The 23,417-nt window shown below is 33.8% G+C and overlaps 3 protein-coding genes and 1 pseudogene across 6 annotated transcripts; 1 reads left to right on the forward strand and 3 right to left on the reverse strand.

The window, feature by feature from the left end:
• Positions 1-1,579: 1,579 nt before the first annotated feature.
• On the forward strand, positions 1,580-2,562 carry LOC142505451 (hydrophobic protein LTI6B). 2 transcript variants are annotated; one of them, XM_075618434.1, is made up of 3 exons: positions 1,580-1,766; positions 2,019-2,124; positions 2,397-2,562. In XM_075618434.1, the coding sequence occupies exons 1-2, from the start codon at positions 1,686-1,688 to the stop codon at positions 2,103-2,105; spliced, it is 168 nt and encodes a 55-aa protein (XP_075474549.1). In that variant the 5' UTR covers positions 1,580-1,685; the 3' UTR covers positions 2,106-2,124; positions 2,397-2,562. The 2 variants fall into 2 exon arrangements, with proteins under 2 accessions (XP_075474549.1, XP_075474548.1); XM_075618433.1 differs by having other exon boundaries at positions 1,582-1,766; positions 2,019-2,101; positions 2,398-2,562.
• A 1,449-nt stretch (positions 2,563-4,011) lies between these two features.
• On the reverse strand, positions 4,012-5,887 carry LOC142506027 (beta-amyrin 16-alpha-hydroxylase CYP87D16-like; annotated as a pseudogene).
• A 2,320-nt stretch (positions 5,888-8,207) lies between these two features.
• LOC142505846 (uncharacterized) lies at positions 8,208-10,051 on the reverse strand. The gene is made up of 2 exons (XM_075618967.1): positions 9,585-10,051; positions 8,208-9,441 (listed from the first exon to the last, which is right to left on the reverse strand). The coding sequence occupies exon 2, from the start codon at positions 9,380-9,382 to the stop codon at positions 8,372-8,374; it is 1,011 nt and encodes a 336-aa protein (XP_075475082.1). The 5' UTR covers positions 9,383-9,441; positions 9,585-10,051; the 3' UTR covers positions 8,208-8,371.
• A 1,862-nt stretch (positions 10,052-11,913) lies between these two features.
• On the reverse strand, positions 11,914-18,373 carry LOC142506250 (BRASSINOSTEROID INSENSITIVE 1-associated receptor kinase 1-like). Of its 3 annotated transcripts, none has more exons than XM_075619450.1 (11): positions 17,836-18,373; positions 17,220-17,352; positions 17,052-17,123; positions 16,210-16,341; positions 15,211-15,282; positions 15,044-15,115; positions 14,876-14,955; positions 14,434-14,565; positions 14,008-14,349; positions 13,229-13,623; positions 11,914-12,493 (listed from the first exon to the last, which is right to left on the reverse strand). In XM_075619450.1, exons 1-11 carry the CDS (start codon positions 17,927-17,929, stop codon positions 12,176-12,178), a joined length of 1,842 nt encoding a protein of 613 aa, XP_075475565.1. In that variant the 5' UTR covers positions 17,930-18,373; the 3' UTR covers positions 11,914-12,175. The 3 variants fall into 3 exon arrangements, with proteins under 3 accessions (XP_075475565.1, XP_075475564.1, XP_075475566.1); XM_075619449.1 differs by having other exon boundaries at positions 16,210-16,353; XM_075619451.1 differs by lacking the exon at positions 15,211-15,282 and having other exon boundaries at positions 16,210-16,353.
• Positions 18,374-23,417: the final 5,044 nt, after the last annotated feature.

The raw sequence follows: 23,417 nt of genomic DNA on the forward strand, positions 1-23,417 counted from the left end.
ATTAATGGTAGAGCCAAGAATATAGTTCTACTCGAATTAGAATTTTAAATTTTAAAATTTTTTAATATTTTAAATTAATATATTCGGATTTCACGACCACGCTAAAATCAAAAATAAAATCAAAATAAGGAATCAAGCATCAAAATAAAATTCAAGATAAATTGCACCATATTTATCTCTCTTCCGTTCCTATGAGAGACTGTGGTGGCGGCTTCACACGTGGAAGATCATCCTGCCATGGATTGAGTCTACTCCACCTATGAATTAAGTTTGATTCAAGAATATTCTTTTTCCAACTTTCCGAGGGGAAAAAAAAAATCATTTACTGAAAAAGTATTATTTTTTTTATACTAAAAGTATTATTTTTTATTGTGAATATCAATAAAATTGATCCGTCTCGTAGATAAAAATTCATGAGATCGTCTCACAAAACACCTACTAAATACTCACATGACACCTACTTTCGAGAAATTAAAGTCAACGATACTTATCCACATTCAGACAGCTCATGTTAATTTAATGTAAAACGTAAACAAACATTACGTGTCGTGATTTAACTCTAATGGTAAAGATGACACGAATTATTCTTCTGATATTTGAAGTATTTTTTTGTAAGATGTAATCAAATATTAGTATTTAGATCGTTAATATATATGTCAATTTTAAAAAAAATTGAGAAATTCATGTGATCTAATATATTAGAATAATGAAAAAACGTTCTTGGTGTAATATAAACTAACTCGATGAGACCCAAAATCTGAGTTAGAATATTAATTGTGTGGCTCGTTTTTTTTTTTTTTTTTTGAAACAATATATAATAAATTTAATTTGAATGAAATAAAAAATAAAAATAAATAAATATTTATAAAACATTAAATAATTTGTATTATTTTATTGATTAATTGAAAAATTAGAAACAGAAGATGGTTGAAGAGAGAAAACTAAAGAGAATAAAAATGGGCAAGTTTTACCAACACACCATTAATTGATTTACTCGATATATCATTTCACTAATATATCTTTATTTAACATGTATTTTTATAATTAATTTTTTTTAATTTAATTATAAAAACGTGAATTATAAATTCTTATTTTTATCAAACAAAACTAGAACCACTCGTTACTTTCATCAATTTTTATATACTAAGTCTTGGAAAAATCATATAATAAAAGAAAAAATAAAAAAAATGTTTATGTATATATTATTAGTTTTAAAATGTATTATCATGACAAATGAATATGTTTGTATAGTTGAGAGTGGGACAGCTTTGTATATGAACATAATAATCTTCCAAAATGTTAGAAAAAAAAACTGTGATTAAAAGCAGAGCATCAGTCTAACTAATGCAATATATTTTAACTTGCAAACGTGATTTACAGATTATTACATTGCCTCGACAAATACATATCAAACTATATCGATCGCGAGTTCTTTTGTCATTTTAAAAAATGGTCAAGAGAAGAATATAATGGAGGCAGCCTTATCCATACGGCTAATAGACAAACCACCATTAAACACGTACTTTCCTGCCTTAATTAATTAATTAATTCAAACCCACGCCGCCTATAAATCTCTAACCCCACCCACTACTCGTTCATCTGAATATATTTCTTTGACATAAATTTAAAGCATCCAAAAACCCAAAAAAGCAAATAAATAAGAAGAAGAAGAAGAAGAAGAAAAAATGGGCACAGCAACTTGCATCGATATTATTGTGGCAATTCTTTTGCCTCCCCTTGGAGTCTTCCTCAAGTTTGGCTGTGGGGTATAAATCTTTCGTTTCGTTTCTTTTCTTTTCTTTTCTTTTCTTTTCTATAACTATTTTTTCGTGCTGTTATCTCATCTCATGGGAAAAATATATATATATATATATATATATAACGTATATTAATTTTTGTAGATTTTTTTTTAAAAGAAAATTATGTAGAAATTAAATGGGAAATAATTTGGATCTGAACATGATTCTTGATCACAAATAATTTTTATTTATTTATTTTTTTGTTTGTTTTGGGTGCAGCATGAGTTCTGGATTTGTCTGGTGCTGACGATCTTGGGTTACATCCCTGGAATTATCTATGCCATCTACGCCATCACTAAGCAGTGATTAATCTTTATATTTACATGCTTTTCTTTTCTTTAATCCTTTTCTCGGTTATTCGTGAAGGATGAGATTCAAAATTCTTTAGGTTATAAAAAGGGGTTGAAGAAAATTCATCAAATTGTTTAATTATTTTTTTTAAAAAAAAAATTCTAAAATCACCTGTTTTATCAAGTATTTAAAAAATCTGGGAAATTTTATCAGCTGAAAATTTGTTTTAAAATACTTTTTTCTTTCTCGAATGACAGATCAGGGAAATTTTATAATTTTTTTCTTTTTGTTTTCCCAACTTTGACAGGTGAAAATCGGAATCATTCTTGAAGTTTATGGTGTGCTTGAATCGAATTGTTAGAGATGGAGTGGGTGATTTTGCTTAATTTTGTGGTTTGAAATTTGAATGTTGATAATTGCGTATATGACTCTGTATAAGTATTTATTATATTATTATTATTATTATTATTTAGTGTAAAGTTTTTTTGATAATTAGCATATAATCTCTCTCCTTTTAGCTTTGCATCTCTTTATAAGAAAAGCCAAGAAATGGGATACTTCTCTTTTCCCCGTCGTGCATGTCATAATCGGAAATATTTGGATGGGGAAATATATGATTTTAATCTAGTGTAGGTTAGGCCATCTCCAATCCACTGCACTACTATTCTGCACTATATTGATGTTACACTAAAATCATCTCCAACCACGTTGCACTACATTTTACACTACAATAGAATATTCCGATAATATTCTTTTTTTTTTCAATCTATGTTTTTTTTATTTTTTATTTTTACAACTTAATTAATTTCTAATCAGAATATTAAAAATTTTATAATTAAAATTTCAAAAAAATATTAATTAATTAAATATTAAATATTTATATTAAATTAATCAAATTAAAAACTAAAAAAAATAAAAAAATAAAAAAAAAATTGTGGTGCAGCATTACAAGCTGCTCCAATCCAGCGCCAGTTTTGGTGTTGGATTGGAGTGAAAAGTCATGGCACCACACCATTGTGATGCCATGATTGGAGATGGTCTTACTGTCGTGTTAAATGATCAAAATTTCGATTTTTTTTATTAACATTTTCTCGATCGAATAGTGTTATATCATCGATTACTCGGAGTTAACGCAAATTAGGTGTGATATGTAAGGTGGAAAAAAGGTGGATTTGGCCATGTGGGTTGCAAGTATCAATCAAAATGATAATAATAAAAAATATTATCCTCATTCTCTATAATTGGGATACCAATTGGTCTTTTTTTATGAAAGGAAAATTTACAATGACTAGAAAATGATGATGGAGGGGACATGTGATGTGTCATTGGAGACAATTTCTCTTTTTCAGGTAGCAAAGTTGTTGGCTTATTATCAAATTTTGTTGGCATTAATCACTCTATATTATCGATTATATATTAAGCAAGATAGAGTAAGATTAGTTTTATTGGTAACTCGCGTTCATGATTCAAAGGTGTACTCTATAATTTTGAATTCTATAAATTTAAATTAGGTTATAACCATTTGTTCATTCATTTTTTTTTTTTGGCATTTAATATTGAGAGAGAGTAATTAATTTACCTATATTTTGTGACCAAGACATGTAAAAAAGTAGCTATCAAGACTCTGCTGTATTCCGCGCCAGCACATTGCTTCAGACCCGACCCGAACGGCATGAAACATTTTGATACAACACTTGGTTGAATTTCCTGTCATAAAAATGGTTTAAACTCGGTATATTTGTTTTGTCCAAAATGATTAAAATTGTTGGAATTTACTCTAAATTCCACTCTTGGAAATTTTATATCTAAAAAACCCAAACAAGTTAGAAAAGCCATCCCATAAATTTGTTTGCTCAAAAAACCAATTATTGTTCAGAATTCTACATTGGATCATTTGAAACAATGATCCAATAAAAGTAGGTCAACTTTTGAAACAGTTTAATAGGAATTTGATTCTAACCTTCCGTCTCCAAGGATTGAATTTAAGTGGATCTTCAAACTGGCTAGCGTTGAGGTGAAGATCAGCCGTGGCTATCATAATCACCCATCCTTTCGGAATTGTGTATCCTTAAGAATTATAACTATTAACAAATATATTGATAATCATGATTTTTTGTGCGCGTTATGCACACGCGTTGTGTGTAACATAGTGTATATAAACATTACATATTCTTGTGTGTATGCATGTAAAATATAAAATAAGTGTAAAATATTTTGAAAATTGGGTCGATTTGCGTAGGAAAAATTTTTACAATTTTTTTATTTAGAATTTTTTCCATTATAAAAAGGAAAAAAAAAAATCTAAATATAAAAACAAATACCATTGACTGGGATATCTTTCAAAGCTCTACGAAAAAATCCAGGGGCTATGTTCCCAAGCCTGAGTACTTCATTGATGACCTGAAGTGTGAAGCTCATCGTTTTGCATTCATTCCATGTTAGACTCGACTCTGGATCCTCTCTTTTCTTGAGTATATTCTCATGCTCCGCCTGTAATTATGTCACAAACATTTATATGCATGCCCATAATGTTAAATATTCTCGAAAATGTCATCTACTCATGATCAGTTCCTCCATCACCAATGGGTTTTCCTCAAGCAACTTGAAAGCTAATGCCAGTGTAGTGGAGATAGAATCGGAGGTGACGAATAGGAATCCGAACATTAACTGAACGATGAAGTCTTCATTCAAGAACGATTCTGTGTTTTTGTCGTCGTCGATGATGTGGTCGAGAAGATCACCGTGGCTCCCTTCGGATTCCGCAAGCCTCTTGGTCACTACATCCCTCATCATTTCGCGAACTTTCTTGTGTATCTGATAAGTTTTTCAATTTTCAATCGGTAAATGTAGTTTCTGGTAAAATGTTTAATATAACTTGATGAATTCTATGTTTCTTTACCTGCAAACATTTATGATGTGCGGTGCCAGGGATATTGATAGCAAAAGACATTATGCCCTCAACCAAGTCTCTGAACATATCACTTATCTTGTCTGGTGCATCGCCGCTAAATATTTGTTTCGCAGCACAATCAACAGCCATCTGTCATGAACAGAGATCAAATTCTTGATCATTTCGATGTCGTAAAATGGTGTAATGATCGATCAAAAGTGTGTTGAATGAAGCTTTACCGTGACGGATTCGCTTCTAACTTCAACAGATCCCCGACTTGACCATGTGGAGAGGGTCTTCTGGACCATAGCATGCATCTGAGGGAGGAGATTCCCTCTCAAGGCCTCGATGCCAAAGTGGTTCAGGAGTCAAGTTTCTGGTGTATTTCCTCGAAGATTGACTTGCCTGGTCGAAAACTTCTGCGAAAGTGTCCATGGACCATGTGTCGACTAATTTCCCATCTTGTCTGAGTAGAAAATGGTTGAATTCGGGGTCTGCAGTAATAATCACAGGTCGTCCAGCTACGTTGGTTCGAAAGATAGGGCCATATCTGAGACATAGCACGAGTTCTCATAAAACATTAGTGCGATTCAAATATTTTAATGTTCAAGGACAGATTATAGATATCATAAAGTTTGTCTAAAAAACAAATGTGGACACACCTTTTCATTCTATTTTTAATGAGTGGAGGGAGATCTAAAGAGGCCCTTGGGATGACCAATTGGATGGTTTCTCCAATGAGAGGGAGGCCCATAGAACCGGGAGGGAGAACTCCATTGCATTTAGGATTCCTCCATCTGTAAATCCAGTGAGCAACATAAAGGGCAACCAATGTTCCGACAAAGCAAGCAACATGTGACAAACCAAATGGAACTTCTCTTATGTACGAGGAAATAAATGTTTCCATTGTGATGAGGAGGACTCTATTGTTAGGAAAAAAGTATTTTGGAGAGTGTGAGATGTTTTGGGGATTTTGTGTGATGAAATTGTTGTCTTAAAATGTAGGGAGAATAGCGCTATTTTTGGACATTCTAGTGCTTAAAATACCTGTTTTGGTTCATAAAAAGCATCCGGGGTCTGAAATTTAGGAAAAGTGTGAGAACCCAAATTTTTGGGCAGGTAATTATTTAATGAAATATAGACATGTATAAGAAGTTATTTTCGAGTTATAATGAATTCGAAAATATAAATAATACATGGTATGCAGAAAATCTTCCAAGCCAATAAATACATGAAAATCGAAATCCAGTGCATACACAGTAAATTAAGACTGGATATCCACCGTAATTGGAAAGAATATATCGCATATAAGGAAGTTTTCTCAATAAGGAAGCTAACAAATTTGCAATACAGTCCAGATACGTCACGAGCATGTACAAGAAAGCAGTCTATGTTCATCCAGTCCAGTCCAGAAGCCATTAATTCGAATTTTGGAAATGTTTTATTTAGGGAATAATAATCTTACATATATGGAAAGATTATCCCGTAAATAGGAAATGTGTATCAATCTAATTATGGTAGTAGGATTTTATCCTGCGCCTATAAATAGGAGGCCCCATAACTCGAAATTCACACCTTAGAATTTCGAAATTCTCTCTAGCATCTTCCATATTTTCGAAGCTTTCATCCTCAAGTAGCGAAGCCCTGCCGCAATCCGGATCGGGAAGAAAATTCGAATACCCAGTGCAACACCATCCACGTTTTTCTTTAGCATTCAAAACACTGTAAGTGGGTTTTTGCTATATTATAATTGGCACACTTGTCCTTCGTAAGTGGGTTTTTGCTATATTATAATTTACACACTTGTCCTTTGTAAGTGTGCTTTTGTTATGTATATATTCTTCCGTAAGTGAGTTTTTGTTTGCCACACTTGTTCTTGTAAGTAGGTTTTTGATATTATTATATAAAATTGCACACTTATTTTCTTTTAAGTGAGCATGATATATTTCGAAAATAAATTAAATATGACTTTGAAAATTCGATCGTCATGATATATTCATTTCCATTTGGTATGAAATCCCCTGAATTATTCGTTGTTCGATATCAGTTATAATATTTGAAAGGATGTTGAGTATTTGAAATGCACTGTAATGATTTGATTTAGAAATTGTAAAGGAAATTCCGAACTTTGATATGCTTTGTTTAAGCCCTGATGCGATGGGTTATTTGGCCTCGCCCCTTAGAGAAGTAACATATAGGAGACTGATCAGTAAAAACCATAGAAAATGAGATGATTTTCAGTGCTATATTCGTATTTGTGTTAGTACTTGATTCAACATGCTTAATATTGAGATTTCGATAATTTATTCGTATATATATCCTTGATATTTGTTATGCACGATCGCCCTCATTTACTGAGTATTTCCCAAAATATTCACCCTTTACATTCCCACCCAGATAAGAACGAGGAACAAATCGAGAATGAAGAGCAAGATTACTTTTGGGGATGGTGATGAAGTCAATCCAATTCGAGACCAGTCGAATTTATTCCGTCTTTTAATTTTATTATCATGTATCTCGCTTACGCATTTTATTTTCATCGCATTGCAAAGACGATTACTTGTTATGAAAAAGACCGGTTATTGCGATTTACTACGAGGCTCGTTGTTTTGCAATTATGTGATTGTGAGACAACGCCAGTGTCGACTAACCCCGGTCTCGGGGCGTGACAAAAAGAACATCCCAGAGGATATCACACATGCTAAAGTTCAACTAATTTCATAAGCCGGCCAGTTTCTCCGTAAGTCGAACATGATAGATCCGTTTAAATCTTTGGATCATGTAATATTTACGAGTCTCACATAATTTTATATCAGAAACTCCAATTTTTATAAATCTTAAACCAAATATAAGAAGATGCGATGATTTTGAATTTTATCTTCACCATCATCACAAAAATTCTTGTAAGACTGTCGCACGGGTCAATTTTGTGACACATATCTCAAACCCGACACAAATCATGAAAAAATATTGTTTTTAATGCCAAAAGTATTACATTTTCAATTTATGTTATAGATTACATATTTCGAGCAATTTTCGTCGGGCATCACTAACGTTGTATGTGATGCATGTGACAACCCAAACTTCATTAGTGTATCACTCAGATTGACTTGTTTCCCGGACTGAACATGTTCATTAGGATCGACTGATGACTCGAATCCCCTCATTTGATTCATTCATGTCATCTTTTATAAAAGCTTTCTACTTTTCTTTCTGAAATGCTCAGTTAGAGATAGTTGTTGCAGAGAATTAACATGCACGGAGAACACATGAAACAGACACGCTCCAGTATGTGCCAAAAAGAAATAACAAAGCGAAAGACAAATTTGTGGACGATGTAAATGGAAATCATGCAGGCCTTGGACTTGGTTCGAAGCCCCGAAGCGTGTAATCAGTTCTTGTTAGTCCTGATTTCCCAACTCTTGAGCTCGAGCATCAATCGTTCGTTTTCGAACTTTAAGATCTCGTTTTCTAGCTTCAGCTCGTGCAACTCCCTGTCTTCTAACTGGTTGGATTTTAGCCACCCGAACTTCTTCTTCTCCAGCTCTATCTTCTCATCTTGTATCTGCCTTTTCATTTCTTGTAGCTGCAGCAAACGGGCTATAATAGCTGGGTTGTGATCCTTTTCGCAAACCTGTGTCGAATGTGTCTCAGGAGGAGTAGAAACTACTCGATCTTCTCCTTGTTTCTGTCTCTTTACAGCTGGTATCTCCTGAATCCCGTTTCGAGAAACATGTTTGATTTTACCCCTAAGAGCAGATAGCAGTGAAAGTTTTAGCGACTCGTCTTGAGGAATATAGTTCCAGTTCCGGTTGTGATACGCGAACATCTCTAGGTAAAACAACTGTTTGCACATCAAAATCTTCCGAACCTCCTCTTTGGTTTCCACTCGAATGTCCATGGTCTCGATCAAAGCCGGGTTTTCGACCACGAATCGTGAATCTGCGCTCCCAACTACATCATTCAGTCGCTTGTACTTTTTGTTGAGGTCATTGAATTTATCCTCGCATTGTTGAGGTGAAACAAAGTAACCCCGTTCGATCATACATTTCGAGATAGCCCTCCATTTACCCTTTATTCGACTTCTCGTTTCGCTCTCAGGAGATTCAGAAAATGAATCCTGGCCGATATAACAAACGGCAGTAATCAACAGCTTAACCATTTCATTCGTCCACTTTATTCTTTGCCACAAGGATTCGGTGCTTGGTATTCCACCATCAAGTAGGCCATTGTAACCACCAAAATACAGCGCCAGATCCGGAACCTGATGTGGATGCGCCGATAGACTGGGATAGGAACAATGATCTCGTTGCTGAGTTTCTTGCATTGATGGCTGTGATTCTTGAAAACCAAGTGGTTCCTGCGGCATAATGTTGCCGAATTCTTGCAAGAGACTTTCCATGTCTTCGGCGTGAAGCTATTGCAAACCGGTAAAACTCGCCCTCAGAGAGCACAAACTGACTTCTTCACATTACACAAAAGGAGTAAAAAGAATGGCATATGAGCAAACTAATTAAAAGGATTATGACAAAAGATTGACCATGCAATAAGATGAATGTAAACAGATCATACATACCATGTTAGCTTGGGTTTATCATGCTTACCAAATCAAATCAAGATCTGTAAATCAAGCCCAACAACAATAAACAGACGTTCCACGATTTCTTGACTCAGACTTCTAAAGAGAAACTTTAATCTTCATCATGTAAAACTTTATTCTCTCTAACAGGAACGCGACGAAAATGGGATGTATTCGAGGGACCTTCCGATGATCACGTTGTTGAAGTCGTCTCAGAAACCGGTAATGCATAAGTTCACTAGTATTCGAGCAAACAAGTGTCGTCTCTTCACACAACTTGCCATTGGAAACGCAGCCAAATGGTTTCCAGATGCTTTGCTTTTCTAGGAGACGTCATTAATTTCTACCAACTACGTTTTAAACCCGAGTTGGAAGTTACTGATGCTTTCACATTTAAAGACGAGACGAGATTTGGAGGATAATAAGTAATAACTACGCCTAAGATTGCCAACATAAAGCTCAAGTCTCATTCATATCATCATACGTATTGCCAAGAAATTTGACAGGTCAAAGGAAGCAGGAAAATTACATTAAATCATTCAATTCAAGATCTTACTCCACTAATGATATTTTTATTTCTTATCCTATAACATCAAATTATTTAACATTCGGTATGTACTTAATCCATGTGTCTAAGAGACCAATTGAAGCTATAAGAATCAAGATTTTTTGAGCTCAAAAAGATTAGGAGGATACGTATGTAATATATAACTTGGCTTGTTCTTTAACAAGCTTGGCCTATTCCACACATACAAAATGAGTGTCATTACATCGATTCCTGCTATGGATATGAGAGCATCTGAAACACAACAAACAAATCACAAAGAGTATAATCATCCTGCATCATTAAAATTCTGAAACACAGGGGGAAATTGGAAAATGGAACATTTCTTCCTTCTGCCATTCTTTACACCTCTCTGCCAAGCCATCACCCTCAAGCTAGCATTCTCACGACTGTCGACATCTTTGGACGCTCCAATGGGGAGGTCTGTGTGCAGTGTAGAGCTACTTGGATCAGCTGTTCCATCTCCTCTTCTACGTAATTACCTTGAAGAGCAGCATCGACTAGCGTCTCCGACTTCTTTTCCTTCAAAAGTCTCCGGACCTGACATTTGACATTTTTCAAGTACGTATATATCTTCATGTATAAATTTAAAATGGACACTGTACAATAGTCGAAATTCCAAGAAGCTGTTTAAAAAATACATAGTCCGCGCTATACTCGACCACCGGCAGATGATCCTCTAGAATCACGTAGTATTTCAACAATACTATGTTGAGCTGTGCATTGGTTTGGTGATAAATGATCTGATTTTGTTGGAAAATGGGCTTTGGCCCAATTAATATTGGAATGTTTGGAAGACATCTCTAATTGCATGTTGCATAAAACACTACAAATTCAAATTATTTAGCCTATTTTCGTTCAGCCCACGACAGAGTTCACAAAACATATTGAAGTTCAGCCGGTTTTCTGTCTTGGAATCATAAAACGAAAATCGTATTTTAGGAGAAGATTGCCACGTTCCATATATACCGTGTGCGAGTCAAATTCGTCTTAAGGAAATATAGTTGAACTCTAACCTCGACTTAAACACCCAATATTTAACCATTAATTGACCTGATAAAACGAAAGCTAATTGAAAATAATACCAGAAACATGCTGATCGAAACTGATATCATATGAAAATGAGGAGCTAGAGCTGGGGCACAGTGGCTCCTCTCTTTTTAAAACGGCTCCAACCACCATCTCCCGGTTGTCATACACCATCGACATGGATTTTGCTTTGATTCGAGATCACTTTGTAATAGTAATCAAAGGAAATGTATAATAATCGGAATTAAGCAGATTTCTTGTAGCCGCGTGGGATGGACTTGTTTGTTGCGTTCGAGAGCCATATTATATAACAACAAATCTCTCTAAATTTATTACCAACGAAATCTATTCACATTGTTTGTTAAAGAAGATATATTCATATAATTCTACGCAAACTTAATTCTGGTCATCATTAAAAATAACCACTCAGCCAGTGACATTCTAAGTATATTTTGAAGGGATTTTCGTTCAGCACCCCATAACCATGAAATCTGAGGGAGAGTTTTTTAACATCTTGCGACACAAGACACGTGAAACATCAAACACAGACATGCACAAGTTTAAAATGAAAAACTAAAAGTACCAAAACATGCAAAAGTTAAGAGATAAAATGATTTCATATTCATCTCTTGCTGATAAATGTATCAGCAGCTATCCCCAAGCAAGAAATTGTAGTTCCCACGTCATGGGATTTTATTTTTTTTTTTATTTTTTGTGGAAGCAATCTTTGCTTATTCTTTCACAATCTTAGCCTATTCAATGAATATAAAATGAGAGTGCATTATCCGTAAATATTAAATACATGTTGGATTCTTCCACAGCGATTCCTGCGCTATGGATACGAGAGCATCTGAAATACAACTGACAAGCTATAAAGAGTATAAACACCCTGCAACATCAAAATTCTGAAACGTAATGAGCACTTGAACTTGGGCGTAAAATCGAAAATAAAAATCATTTACAACAATAAAAACTATAAATAAAATACAACGTTGCTGAGTCTCCAAACCACTGATGGAGAATCATCTTGGCCCGGATAATTCGTCGGCACGAATATTCGAAATGGAGTCGTTAATTATCCAATCAGTGTTCGGGTGACGCATGTGATTGAATTCTTGACGGAACATTTCTTCCTTCTGCCAATCTTCCCACCTCTCAGCCAAGCCATCACCCTCCAGCATCCTCACAACTTCCGACATCTTTGGACGCTCCAATGGGGAGCTCTGGGTGCAGAGCAGAGCTACTTGGATCAGCTGTTCCACCTCATTGTCCACATAATTACCTTGAAGATCCGCATCGACGAGCGTCTCCAACTTTTTTTCCTTTAAAAGTCCCCTGACCTGACATTTTTCAAGTACATGCATTTTCACGTATGAACTGAGCGTGAACACTGAAACGGTATACAAACCGAATTCAATACTAAAAATAATTGTTAGTCTCCGTTAGACCAGACCATAGGTTCCTGGGTCGGAAGCAGGAGATTGATCCCGACCCTCAGCAGTAATCGAAATGATTCGGATGCAAACCAAATTCGATACAAAACCATCATATCCGGCTTGACCTTCAATTTTTTAAAAAAAAATCTTAAATTTGTCAATAAGAATTTTTAACTAAATTTAACTCTCCAAGTTTTAAAAACAATGAAAAAATACAAACTATATATTATAAAAAGTTTTTAAAGTTAATTTTAAAATTAAATTAAAAACAATTTATTTGTCAACTAAAATTTAATTATACAAATTTAAATGAAGAAGAAATGGAGCTCAAACTTAAATTTAAAATACCTAAGTATCGCTTATCTCTAAAGAATAATTAAAAACAAATATCTGAACCCAATGGTCAACTTGCCGATACTGACCCAGCGGTTCGAGGATTGGGAAAACCCAAACCTTTGAATGATTTAAATCATGGAACCGCTAACTACGTTGGAACCAGGTTTGGTTCACGAGTGAAACATGGTCATCTCTAGTTTCCGCGAGTGTAAAAACAGATTCAGCATCCAAAATTCCAAGAAGCTGTGTTAAATGTTAAAGATTCGTCAGTACAAACAGTATAAGTTAAATAATATGGCTCACCCAATCGAGTAACATCACATCATCATCATTGGCAAGTCGAGCAAGATCGAAAGCTCTCTGACCAGTGATCAGCTCAAGAAGCATGACTCCATAACCGAAAACATCCGTTTTCTCAGAAGATTTACCGGTGGAGAGGTATTCGGGAGCAATATGACCAATTGTTCCACGAACAGCCGTCGTAACATGAGTATCCTTGTAGTCCATAAGTTTGGCCAGCCCAAAGTCACCTACAACTGCTTCAAAGTCCTCATCCAATAGTATATTCGCAGCTTTGACATCTCGATGAATGATTTTAGGGTCACAGTGATCATGCAAATAAGCTAGACCCCTCGCAGACCCCAAAGCTATCCGTTTTCGTTTTGGCCAATCGAGCGGAGATTGAGTTTCAGGTCTCTCTACAGTAATGCACTGACAAGTTCATTAAAAGTAATACATAATACGTAGTGTTTGCTACTTTGGACAATTGGAAAATAATCCTCTAGAATCATAAAATATTTTGGTAATTTTGTACTGAGCTGCATTGGTTTTGACGATAAATAAGCTGGTTATAGATAGTTACAAAGTAGTTTGTGGCATGGAATGATTGTTGTTTCATTCGGATATACGAATGCTGAAATAAAATTGCACGAGCTTTTAATCGATTTGCTGAATTGTGAGGAAACCATACAAATCTCTCTCAAGATATCATTTTTAAAGCTACAACAGTCATGGATCTTCAGTTACTAGTGAATCATGAAGTAAACACCCGGTGAAAAATATTAATAGCAGATCAAGCGTACCTCTCAAGCACGATGTAACACTTCCATTAGCCATATAAGGATACACAAGCAACCGTTCTGTAGGAGTCATGCAAAAGCCACGCAAGCGAAGTAAATTTCGATGCACAGCCATGCTGATCATTTCCACTTCTGTTTGGAATTGAAGCTCTCCACCTTGAGTGCGCTCTTCTTTGAGTCTTTTTACTGCTACTAGAGAACCATCAGCTAATCGGCCTTTGTAAACCTTACCAAATCCACCTTTGCCGAGGATATTTTTATTACTGAAATCATCTGATGCCACTTGCAATTCGCGTAGTGAAAATCTTTTGAGCTGTCCCAGATGGACTTCTGGATCCTCCTCAGCTACAAGAATACACAAAATAAGCGAAAAAACTAAAAGCTATACATTTTATGATGATATTTTCAGCCTTTTCAAAATCCACAAACCAGGAACATCAAAGAAATGATCCTCTGGCTTCCTTCTACGAAACCAAGCAAGCGCAATTGCCGGGCCAGCAAATAGCAGGGCTGCTCCAGCAGCAACTCCTCCTGCAATGGCTCCAGTAGCACTGTTGGCAACTGCAATGGTTCTTCATTGATGAGCATACTTCATTCATTCAGATGATAAACAAAATTTAACTAGATCATCACTGTTAGCGACCAAATACTCCTTGAGTCTCATGTTACCACAGTTGAAATCACTCTGTAATAGACTAATCTAAAATTTAATGCCGAACAAAAATGTTCTGGTGACTACATCAAATGAAAAACGGTGCCCTTAATACAGATCTGCTCATTGCACATTCATCAAGTCAAATGACCGAGCTCATATTTTTCATTATGGGTAAGGAAAAGGATATAAATCATGAGGCACAAAGGATAGGCAAACCTCTAGACGAAGATTGAGATGAAGGCGGAAGTGGAGGAGGTGGAGATACAGGAAGTTCTTCCAAGTTATTATTGGCAAAACTGAGAGGTAGAAAGCCCAGAGTCAGAATGATGCATTGACGGATCATTTTGCTTGACATAAGAACAAGCAGATAGAACAGTAGTAAACCTGATAGGAGTAAAAAGCTGAAAGGATCCATTGACTGGAATTCGGCCTGTCAGGTGGTTATTTGAAAGATCGCTGCATTTGTTGGAAGACATGATTATTATTTCCCAACAGACCAAAATAAAAGGAAAATAATAAAGTAACAAAGAAATCATCAACTGCCACCATACAGGACTTGAAGTGTCGTGATATTAGTAAGTGACCGGGGGATTTCTCCAGTCAAACTGTTATTGTTGAGCCTCCTGTCAGTTTAAAGGTTAAGGACAAACTATCATGTTTCAAAGAATGAAGAAATCACTGATAGAAAAAACAAAGCAGCTAAAGTGTTTGCTACATGTAGCATAATAATTCATATCCCGCGTGACAGAAACACAGAAGAACACATCAGCTATGATTTGGCGTGACAACTTCTTCTCTTTCTCAGATTAAACATGTCAAAAATCAATTTTTCCCAGGAATTTCTAGTCAAACACTAATAGAGTTTCTGTACATGCTAATTAAAAGTTTGTGTGCATGTTTCTCTATCAGTTGATTTCTCTGCAGAAATCACAATTCACTGTGATAAAAGATCACCTTTTCGCTAAAGCCCATGGTAGCATCGATCCTATGACAGTTGAAAAATAAGAATAATAAGTAGTATTGGGAACAGCTTCAGCAATTTAATAACAGAAATGAAATCCTCTATTCACATTTAAGGTTACTGAGCTTCTGCTTTGAATTAGTTAGTATTTACTGCAAAATATCTATATTAAACAACTGCAACCATACCTAGCACATATGGCTCTAACTGTCACTTGATAGCAGTATAGACCAAAAATCAATGACTAACAAAACAAAGAAGTTTAAACTTAGAGCCTAGACTAAATGATTTGGAACAAAAGGCAATGTCAGTTATACTTTCCATCATTTAACTTCATTTGTTATAAAGATGTGCTGATTTGGGTGACTTTTCTGAAGAAGTGAAAGGAAATTAATTTTAAAAAGAACAGGAGAATAGACTTCAGTGATTCCGCTCCATATGGCACATCTGAATGCTGCACAAACCAATCACTCACTTCTGATTTTTAACTTTCCTACTCAAGGTGTGATGAAGAGGAAAAGAAATTCTCAAGAACTAAATAAAAGATCCAGCCACAGTAAAAGAAAGTTTAAAAAAGAGAGAACCATACAAGAAACGTAGCTTTTGAAGGTTGCCCAATGTGTCAGGGATTGGACCAATCAGGCTATTCAAATAAAGATCCAAGCTCACCAAACTTGTCAAGCTTCCTAGTTCGCTTGGAATTCTTCCAGTGATATTGTTGCTGTAAAGTTCCCTACCAAGAAAGAAAATGAGAGATTGTTTTATGTGAACCAGAGAAGCCAAACAATTATTTGAAATAAAGAAAATTAAATAAGACAAGAAGATAGGAGGAAAAAACAGGGAGCTCACACACATCATTGGAACATATCTCCGGACAAAAAAAAAGGAAAGATAAGAAAAGATGCATGAAGTTGTTGACAAAGAGATGTAGACAAGGGGGCATCGTTAAGGATAATACATGCTAGAGTGATGGCTCAGAAAGTAGCAGCAAAAGTTAAATGGATATCGAGCATAATAGCTGATCTTTGAGCCACATCTTGCAATCAAATAAGGTCATGTATCTTGCTAAATTTCTTATGTCATTCGACAAAATTCTCCTTTTCTCTAACTTTGATTTGAGTCGCAGATGCAAACATCAATTTATACAAAACCAAGGAATTCATGCAACAAGGTTGAGGTCGTTCCAAAATCAGACTGTCTTTTACACAGAATTATTGCCCAAGAATATAAAATAGTAAGGACGCTGACTAATACCAAACTGGTAACAGTAGTTACAATGATAATAAGAACCATATTCTGTAAATTCTGGCAAAAAAGGTTAAATAAATACTTAAAGAGAGGTTATTATCATCGAAGTCTCTGGTAAAGTATAGAACATTTGAAAACGAATATACACATAACTGATAATGACACCCAAAAATAATGACTTACAGATACTGTAAATTCGGAAGTAGACCAAGCTGTGGGGAAAGTGTGCCAAACAAATTTGCATTGCCAAGATCGCTGAGCATAAACAGAAACAAAAATACTTTTATACTCTCAAAATTACAAAGAAGCAAATTAAGCACCTTTACTCAATGGAGACACAAGCGGTCTTACACTCGAGTAACACTATTTTCGTTATTGCATGTAACATGAAACCAAGTGCATGGATTAACGAGGGTCGGATCCCAACTCTGGAGAACATTATTAGGATCAGCCAAATTGATCTTCAATGCATTCAAGGCATCACCTACCAAAGTACAATGTTATTCTAAACACCATCAAATTTTCATTTGTTAGTTTGGTCACAACTAAACAGCACACGTTATCAGATTATCCTATCAACAACAAGCCAACAGCAACAAGTGGAAAAATTCTATAGTCATCAACAAAATAATAAGACGACCTCCAATTTTACTAAATAATAAAATCGAGTACTTAGCAGTTTCGGCCAAAATAAAAGCAATGAACTTGTGTCTCAACTGCCATCTCTATTATTTACAAAGTAAGAGATTTTTTTCTAAACAATATCCTCACAAAAAAAAAAAGAAACTTTGTAGTGGCATTCCGTACGTTTTGACCTGTAAATTCACAAATTCCAGGGTGAACACACAACTAGATTGCAATTCAGTTCAACTGAATCCCACGAAAAACAAGAGTCAACACGTCAAGTTAAATCAAAATCAGAGGGGGAAAAACTCCGAAAGCAACGGAATCAGGGAGCAGAACAGACCTTCGGCGTTGGCAGACACCCGCGAAAATTGAACAAGCACCAGAATTGAGGACAAGAAAAAAGAGCAAGAGACCCAGGTAGTTGACTGATCCATTCAACTTTGATCCCAAAATCAACCCCAACAAACCTAGATTAATCGTCAAGATACCACAACTACTCGCCCAATACGACCCCGCTTACTCCATCACCACGCACCTCCCCTCCTCTACATCGACAGAAAAATCAAAGAAAAACCCTGAATCATCAAAACCCACCAGAATTCAGCTGAAGGCAATCAACAACCCGAGTCAAAACAACCAACGTAGCAGCAAAAGGGAAAGGTAGGGAACAAAAAGGCTTCGCCAATAACACTCCAACTCCTAATTCTTTTGAAAATATTTGGTAGAAGAATCAAATAGATATGCTGGTAAACTGAATGGTGGAGTAATCAACGGTCAGTGAAAGGGAAACTGGGGACAAGAGGTGAAGTCGTTGCAGAGAAAATGAATGCTCAGTCAAACCTCTCTCTCTCTCTCTACTCTTCTTCCCTTTTTGTTTCACGCTAAACCAGTTGTATTATTCTACTGACAAAAAAAATGCAAACTACATTTTTATATTAAATTAAGTTTAAATTAAACAAAAAAAACTTTGTAATTATTAAATGTTTACTGAAAAGAGATCAAGCTTGTAGTCGAATGGTCTTAGCTTCTATTGATTAACCGGTTCCTCGGGTTCGATCCCTCTTCCCGATTATGATGTAATCCAAAAATAATGTTTACTGAATATGTTATGGAACGCTCCACTATAATGGATTTTTTCATCTAAGAGTTGAACGCAAACAAATACAAATTGTTTTGTTGATGATGTGTCACATATCTATATAACTTAAATAAATCGATTTTTGATATAAAAATTAATGTTTTTTCTTATGAATGAATAAAAAATCTATATCTCACAAAATTAAATTGAAAAACAAGATTTTTTAAAAAAAAAATGTTTTGAGACTATAATTAGGGTATCTTGACTTGGATATAGTTACAAGAGTAAGTCTCTTGTGATACGGTCTCACGAATCTTTATCTGTGATATGAGTCAACCCTACCGATATTCACAATAAAAAGTAATATTTTTAGCATAAAAAAATAATATTTTTCATGAATGACCCAAATAAGATATTTGTCTCACAAAATACGACCCGTGAGACCGTCTCACCGAAGTTTTTGCCTAGTTTACAATGGGAATTTGCATGTTACCAACTCAATAATGCACACTCTCTACTTGTTGGAAGATACATCACATATAAAAAGTATCACAATACAATTTAGTGGTGAACGAGCACTTCACCAAAATCGGAAGGTCATAGATTTACTTTGCACAATTTGGGTTACTCATAAAAGATTGTCCAAGCTATAACACTTTATTACGAAATAGATATTGTTTGGTGTGAATGACGTTCTTATTTCATTCGGTGTTTGATTGAAATTCTACGACAATCGAATTAAAAAATTATCCATATATCTCATTTTGCTATTCTCATATTGTAAATGTCTATATTTTTTTATTATCCACACTTATGTGCACTAAACCATAAATTAACTAAATTAGAAGTCATCAAAACAGAACAATACTCCTTTTTAAGCGATGATTGGATGATCATGAAGGAATTTTTTTGTTTAATATGTACTTTTAGAATATTAAATTTTTTGTATAAAGTGTGATGGTGTTTAAACATTTTTTCTACATAAAATATTATTTTTCAGTTTTTTTATTATAAATACTTTTAATAAAAATTAAAATATTATGTTTGGGAAATAATTAGTATAAAATAGTTACGTTACAGGTTTCACGCTTAATAATATTGTGTGCGTCTATACTATTCTTTTAAGTGTGAAAATTTTGGATCAAGATCCTTTGCTGTGGTTCCCCACAGCAGAGGCTGCTTTTTATTAAATTTTTATTTTATTTTTTTAAAAAAATTGATATTTTTATATTTTAATTATTTCAAAATAAAAATTATATTTTTATATTAAAACATGCGATTAATAATCTAATTTAAAGTTAAAATTTTATTTTTGGTTACAAATATATATTGTGAGGGCAAAAGGACGTCTCTCTTATTACTTTTTCTTTTATAACTTTTGCAACTCTTTTTTTAAAATATTAATAAAATTTTAGCAAAATTATATTTTTTATATTAAAATATGTAATTAATAATCTAATTTAAATTTAAAATTTTATTTTTGGTTACAAATATATATTATGAGGGTAAAATGACGTCTCTCTTATTACTTTTTCTTTTATAATTTTTGCAACTCTTTTTTTAAAAAAATATTAATAAAAATTTAATTTTTTTATTACAAATATGTGATTCCGAACGAACAAGAAAAAACGACGATACACGTAAATTTTTTTAATATTATGGTTCTTTTTTAAAAATTATTTTCTATTTTTTTATCTTGTTAATTTTTTATTTAAAATTTTATTAATCACATATTTGTAACAAAAATAAAATTAGCGTCTAAATACATGAAATATATATTATGGATATAAGAAATAATCCAATTAAAAAAATTTACAAAAATTTAAAAAGGTTGAACCTATCGAACAATTAAAAATAATAACAAAAAATTGACATGGTATAAACAGAATGAGAAAAATTGACAATACAAAAAAGGAGAAAATAGTTTTTCAAAATAATTAAAATATAAAAAAACCAACAAGATTATTATTTTTGTTACAAATATGTTATTAATAAAATTTTAACTTCTAAACAAAAAATCAACAAGATAAAAAAGAAATCAGAAAAATTAATAATACAAAAAAAGAGAAAATAGTTTTTAAAAAGAATTAGAATATAAAAAAACCAACAAGATTATTGTTTTTGTTACAATATATGATTAATAAAATTTTAACTTCTAAATAAAAAATTACCAAGATAAAAAAGATAAAATAGTTTTTAAAAAAGAACTATAATATTAAAAAAAAAATTACATGCACCGTCGTTTTTTCTTCTTTGTTGGGAATCATATATTTGTATCAAAAAAATTAAATTTTTGTTAACATTTTTTTAAAAAAAGAGTTGAAATAATTATAAAAAAAGGTAATAAGAGAGCGTCATTTTACTCCCACAATATATATTTGTAACAAAAAATAAAATTGTAACTTTAAATTGGATTATTAAACACATATTTTAATATAAAAAATATAATTTTGATTTTGAAATAATTAAAATATTAAAATAGCAATTTTTTTAAAATTTTTTTTTTTAATAGACATCTCACTCTGCTGTGGAGAACCCACAACAGAGGATCTTGATCCCGAAATTTTTGGTGGCAGACATGGTTACACCAATTAAAATTTACAAAAATATCCAGATCAAATTTCAAAATTAGTATTCTTTTTTATTTAACAAAAATACCCAAAAGAATCTATACTAGTAAATTTAGTAACTCATATAAGTATCAAATTTCATATATTTTCAAAAATTAAATTACTTAAATATTTTTTTTATAACCGTCTATTTTCTAAATATAAAAATATAATTATATATATATATATATATATATATATATATATAGAAGATATACTAGTTTTGATTCTAATGATTGATAATTAAAAAATCATTAATTCATTTGAAAAAGACATGGATGTGTTATTGAGATACGTAAATAACAACATTTCTATAAAATTATCTCACAAGTTAATTTTATTAGACGTATATATAACCCGACCTGATCTATGAAAATATTAATTTTTATGTTAAAAATATTATTTTTCACTATAGATATAGATCAGATCGATCGCTCTCTGTATATAAATATGTGAGAACATCTTGTATGAGACTTATTCTACGTAAATGACTTGATATATACATAATATCAAACTAGAGTAGTAAGTTCTAATTTTTTTTGGCCGCTCATATTTACAATAATAAGTAATACTTTTAACATAAAATGTACTATTTTTTATGGGTAGCCCAAATAGAAGATTTGTATCACAAAAGTGGCTCGTAAAACCATCTTACAAAAGTTTTTGTGTTATTCGTATTATTTCATGAGTAAAATTTCAACCATTAATCCAAGAAAGAGAAAAGAAACCGCTATTTTTTTTTTTACATAATTGTAAAAAAAAACACTTATAACCCTCGATGGATAACATCCTAAGGATCCCAAGTCTTGATTTGGTCGTATCAACAAACTTGATTATACAGAGAGAAGGAATCAGAGCTCAAAATATAGACAATCGATCTACCAGAGTAAATGACCCGCCATTTCTTTTTTCCCTTGTATTCACAAGAACATGATTTCGTCCCCCTCAATTTTTGGGGCTTTAAAACTTTACTTTCGCCCCATTTACGAAATGCATGAGTCCACTGCTGTTCATTCATCTCTCTGCAGGCTGGCAAACACGATCATATTACCTAAGGTGCCTTACATAACGTAATCACACAATATGTATATTTTTTATTAACATACGCTTGGAATTTGGAATCGTTTTCCAGATGTGTTTTCAGTAGTTTCTTGCGTACCGATGAGGATCCTGTCGTCGAATATCTCCCAACCCCGCATGTCCGCACATCCCATCCCTCGCATATCTCTGCCACATTACTTGCTCTTCAGCTACGAAACTCTGTTTCATCTGCATCTCCATCTCCATCATTTGCATGTACGCCGGAGGGGCCACCGCAAGCGAGTCGGCAAAAGGGCGCTGTTATTAGAGTATAAAACCAATATCGTTTCACCATTAGAAGCTCCGGTTTTATTCGTTATGACATGTTGATACATCCCATCAAACATCAACCCATCAAAGCCTCCAATGGAGGAGCCCTTTTGGTTTGAGAGACCGCCGGGGTTTTTAACTAAGGCTGTTTCCCAATCTCCCGACAAGTCCTTGAAAGCTTCCCATGATGTCGAACTTGGTGCTGCAGCAGCGCCTGATTGTGCTGAATGCTCATCAAACAAAGCTAGGGCCAATCTGTTTCCTTCTTCGATCTTTGGTTTATGTTCACTTAAGGTCACCAATTCTCCCATTTGTATCTTTTTCTCCTCTTTCAGGCTCGACCAACGTCACATTCGTCTCCTTTTTAACCTCTTTTTCATCAACCAATCCTTCGGGTGGTGGCAACGCCTTCATTGTGAGCATATCTACTTCTACTATCGCCTCTGCTTGCTCTGTTTCTTTAAGATGGCCGGGCTTAGGAACGGTCTTGCTCCAATCATACAAGCGTCGAGCTCCTCGTACTACTTGGAGAGGCGACAGAAAAGCTCGTAAACTTTGATCGAATCCGGCCCTTCAAGCTGTGGGAATCGATCTAGAAAGACTGCCATTGTTTCCAGTGTGTCCGTAGTAGATGTGAAAACTTTCTTTTAGAATGGGGTAGAAAGCCACCGACACCAACCTGTTATGCTTTGAAGCACCTACAAATCCAATCATGTATCCATATCGCAACATATTCATATTTACCTATATCTATAGTTTGTACTACATATCGAGTCGAATAACTTAAAGTTATATCTCTAGTTATTCACTTTAAAATATCTCTCAGTTTAACAACAAGATCATTAAATTTTTAGTAATTTTTTTATTAATTAGTTCCTGGATCTG

Source organism: Primulina tabacum, chromosome 10 (genome assembly GCF_025594145.1).
Source record: "Primulina tabacum isolate GXHZ01 chromosome 10, ASM2559414v2, whole genome shotgun sequence".
NCBI lineage: Eukaryota > Viridiplantae > Streptophyta > Magnoliopsida > Lamiales > Gesneriaceae > Primulina > Primulina tabacum.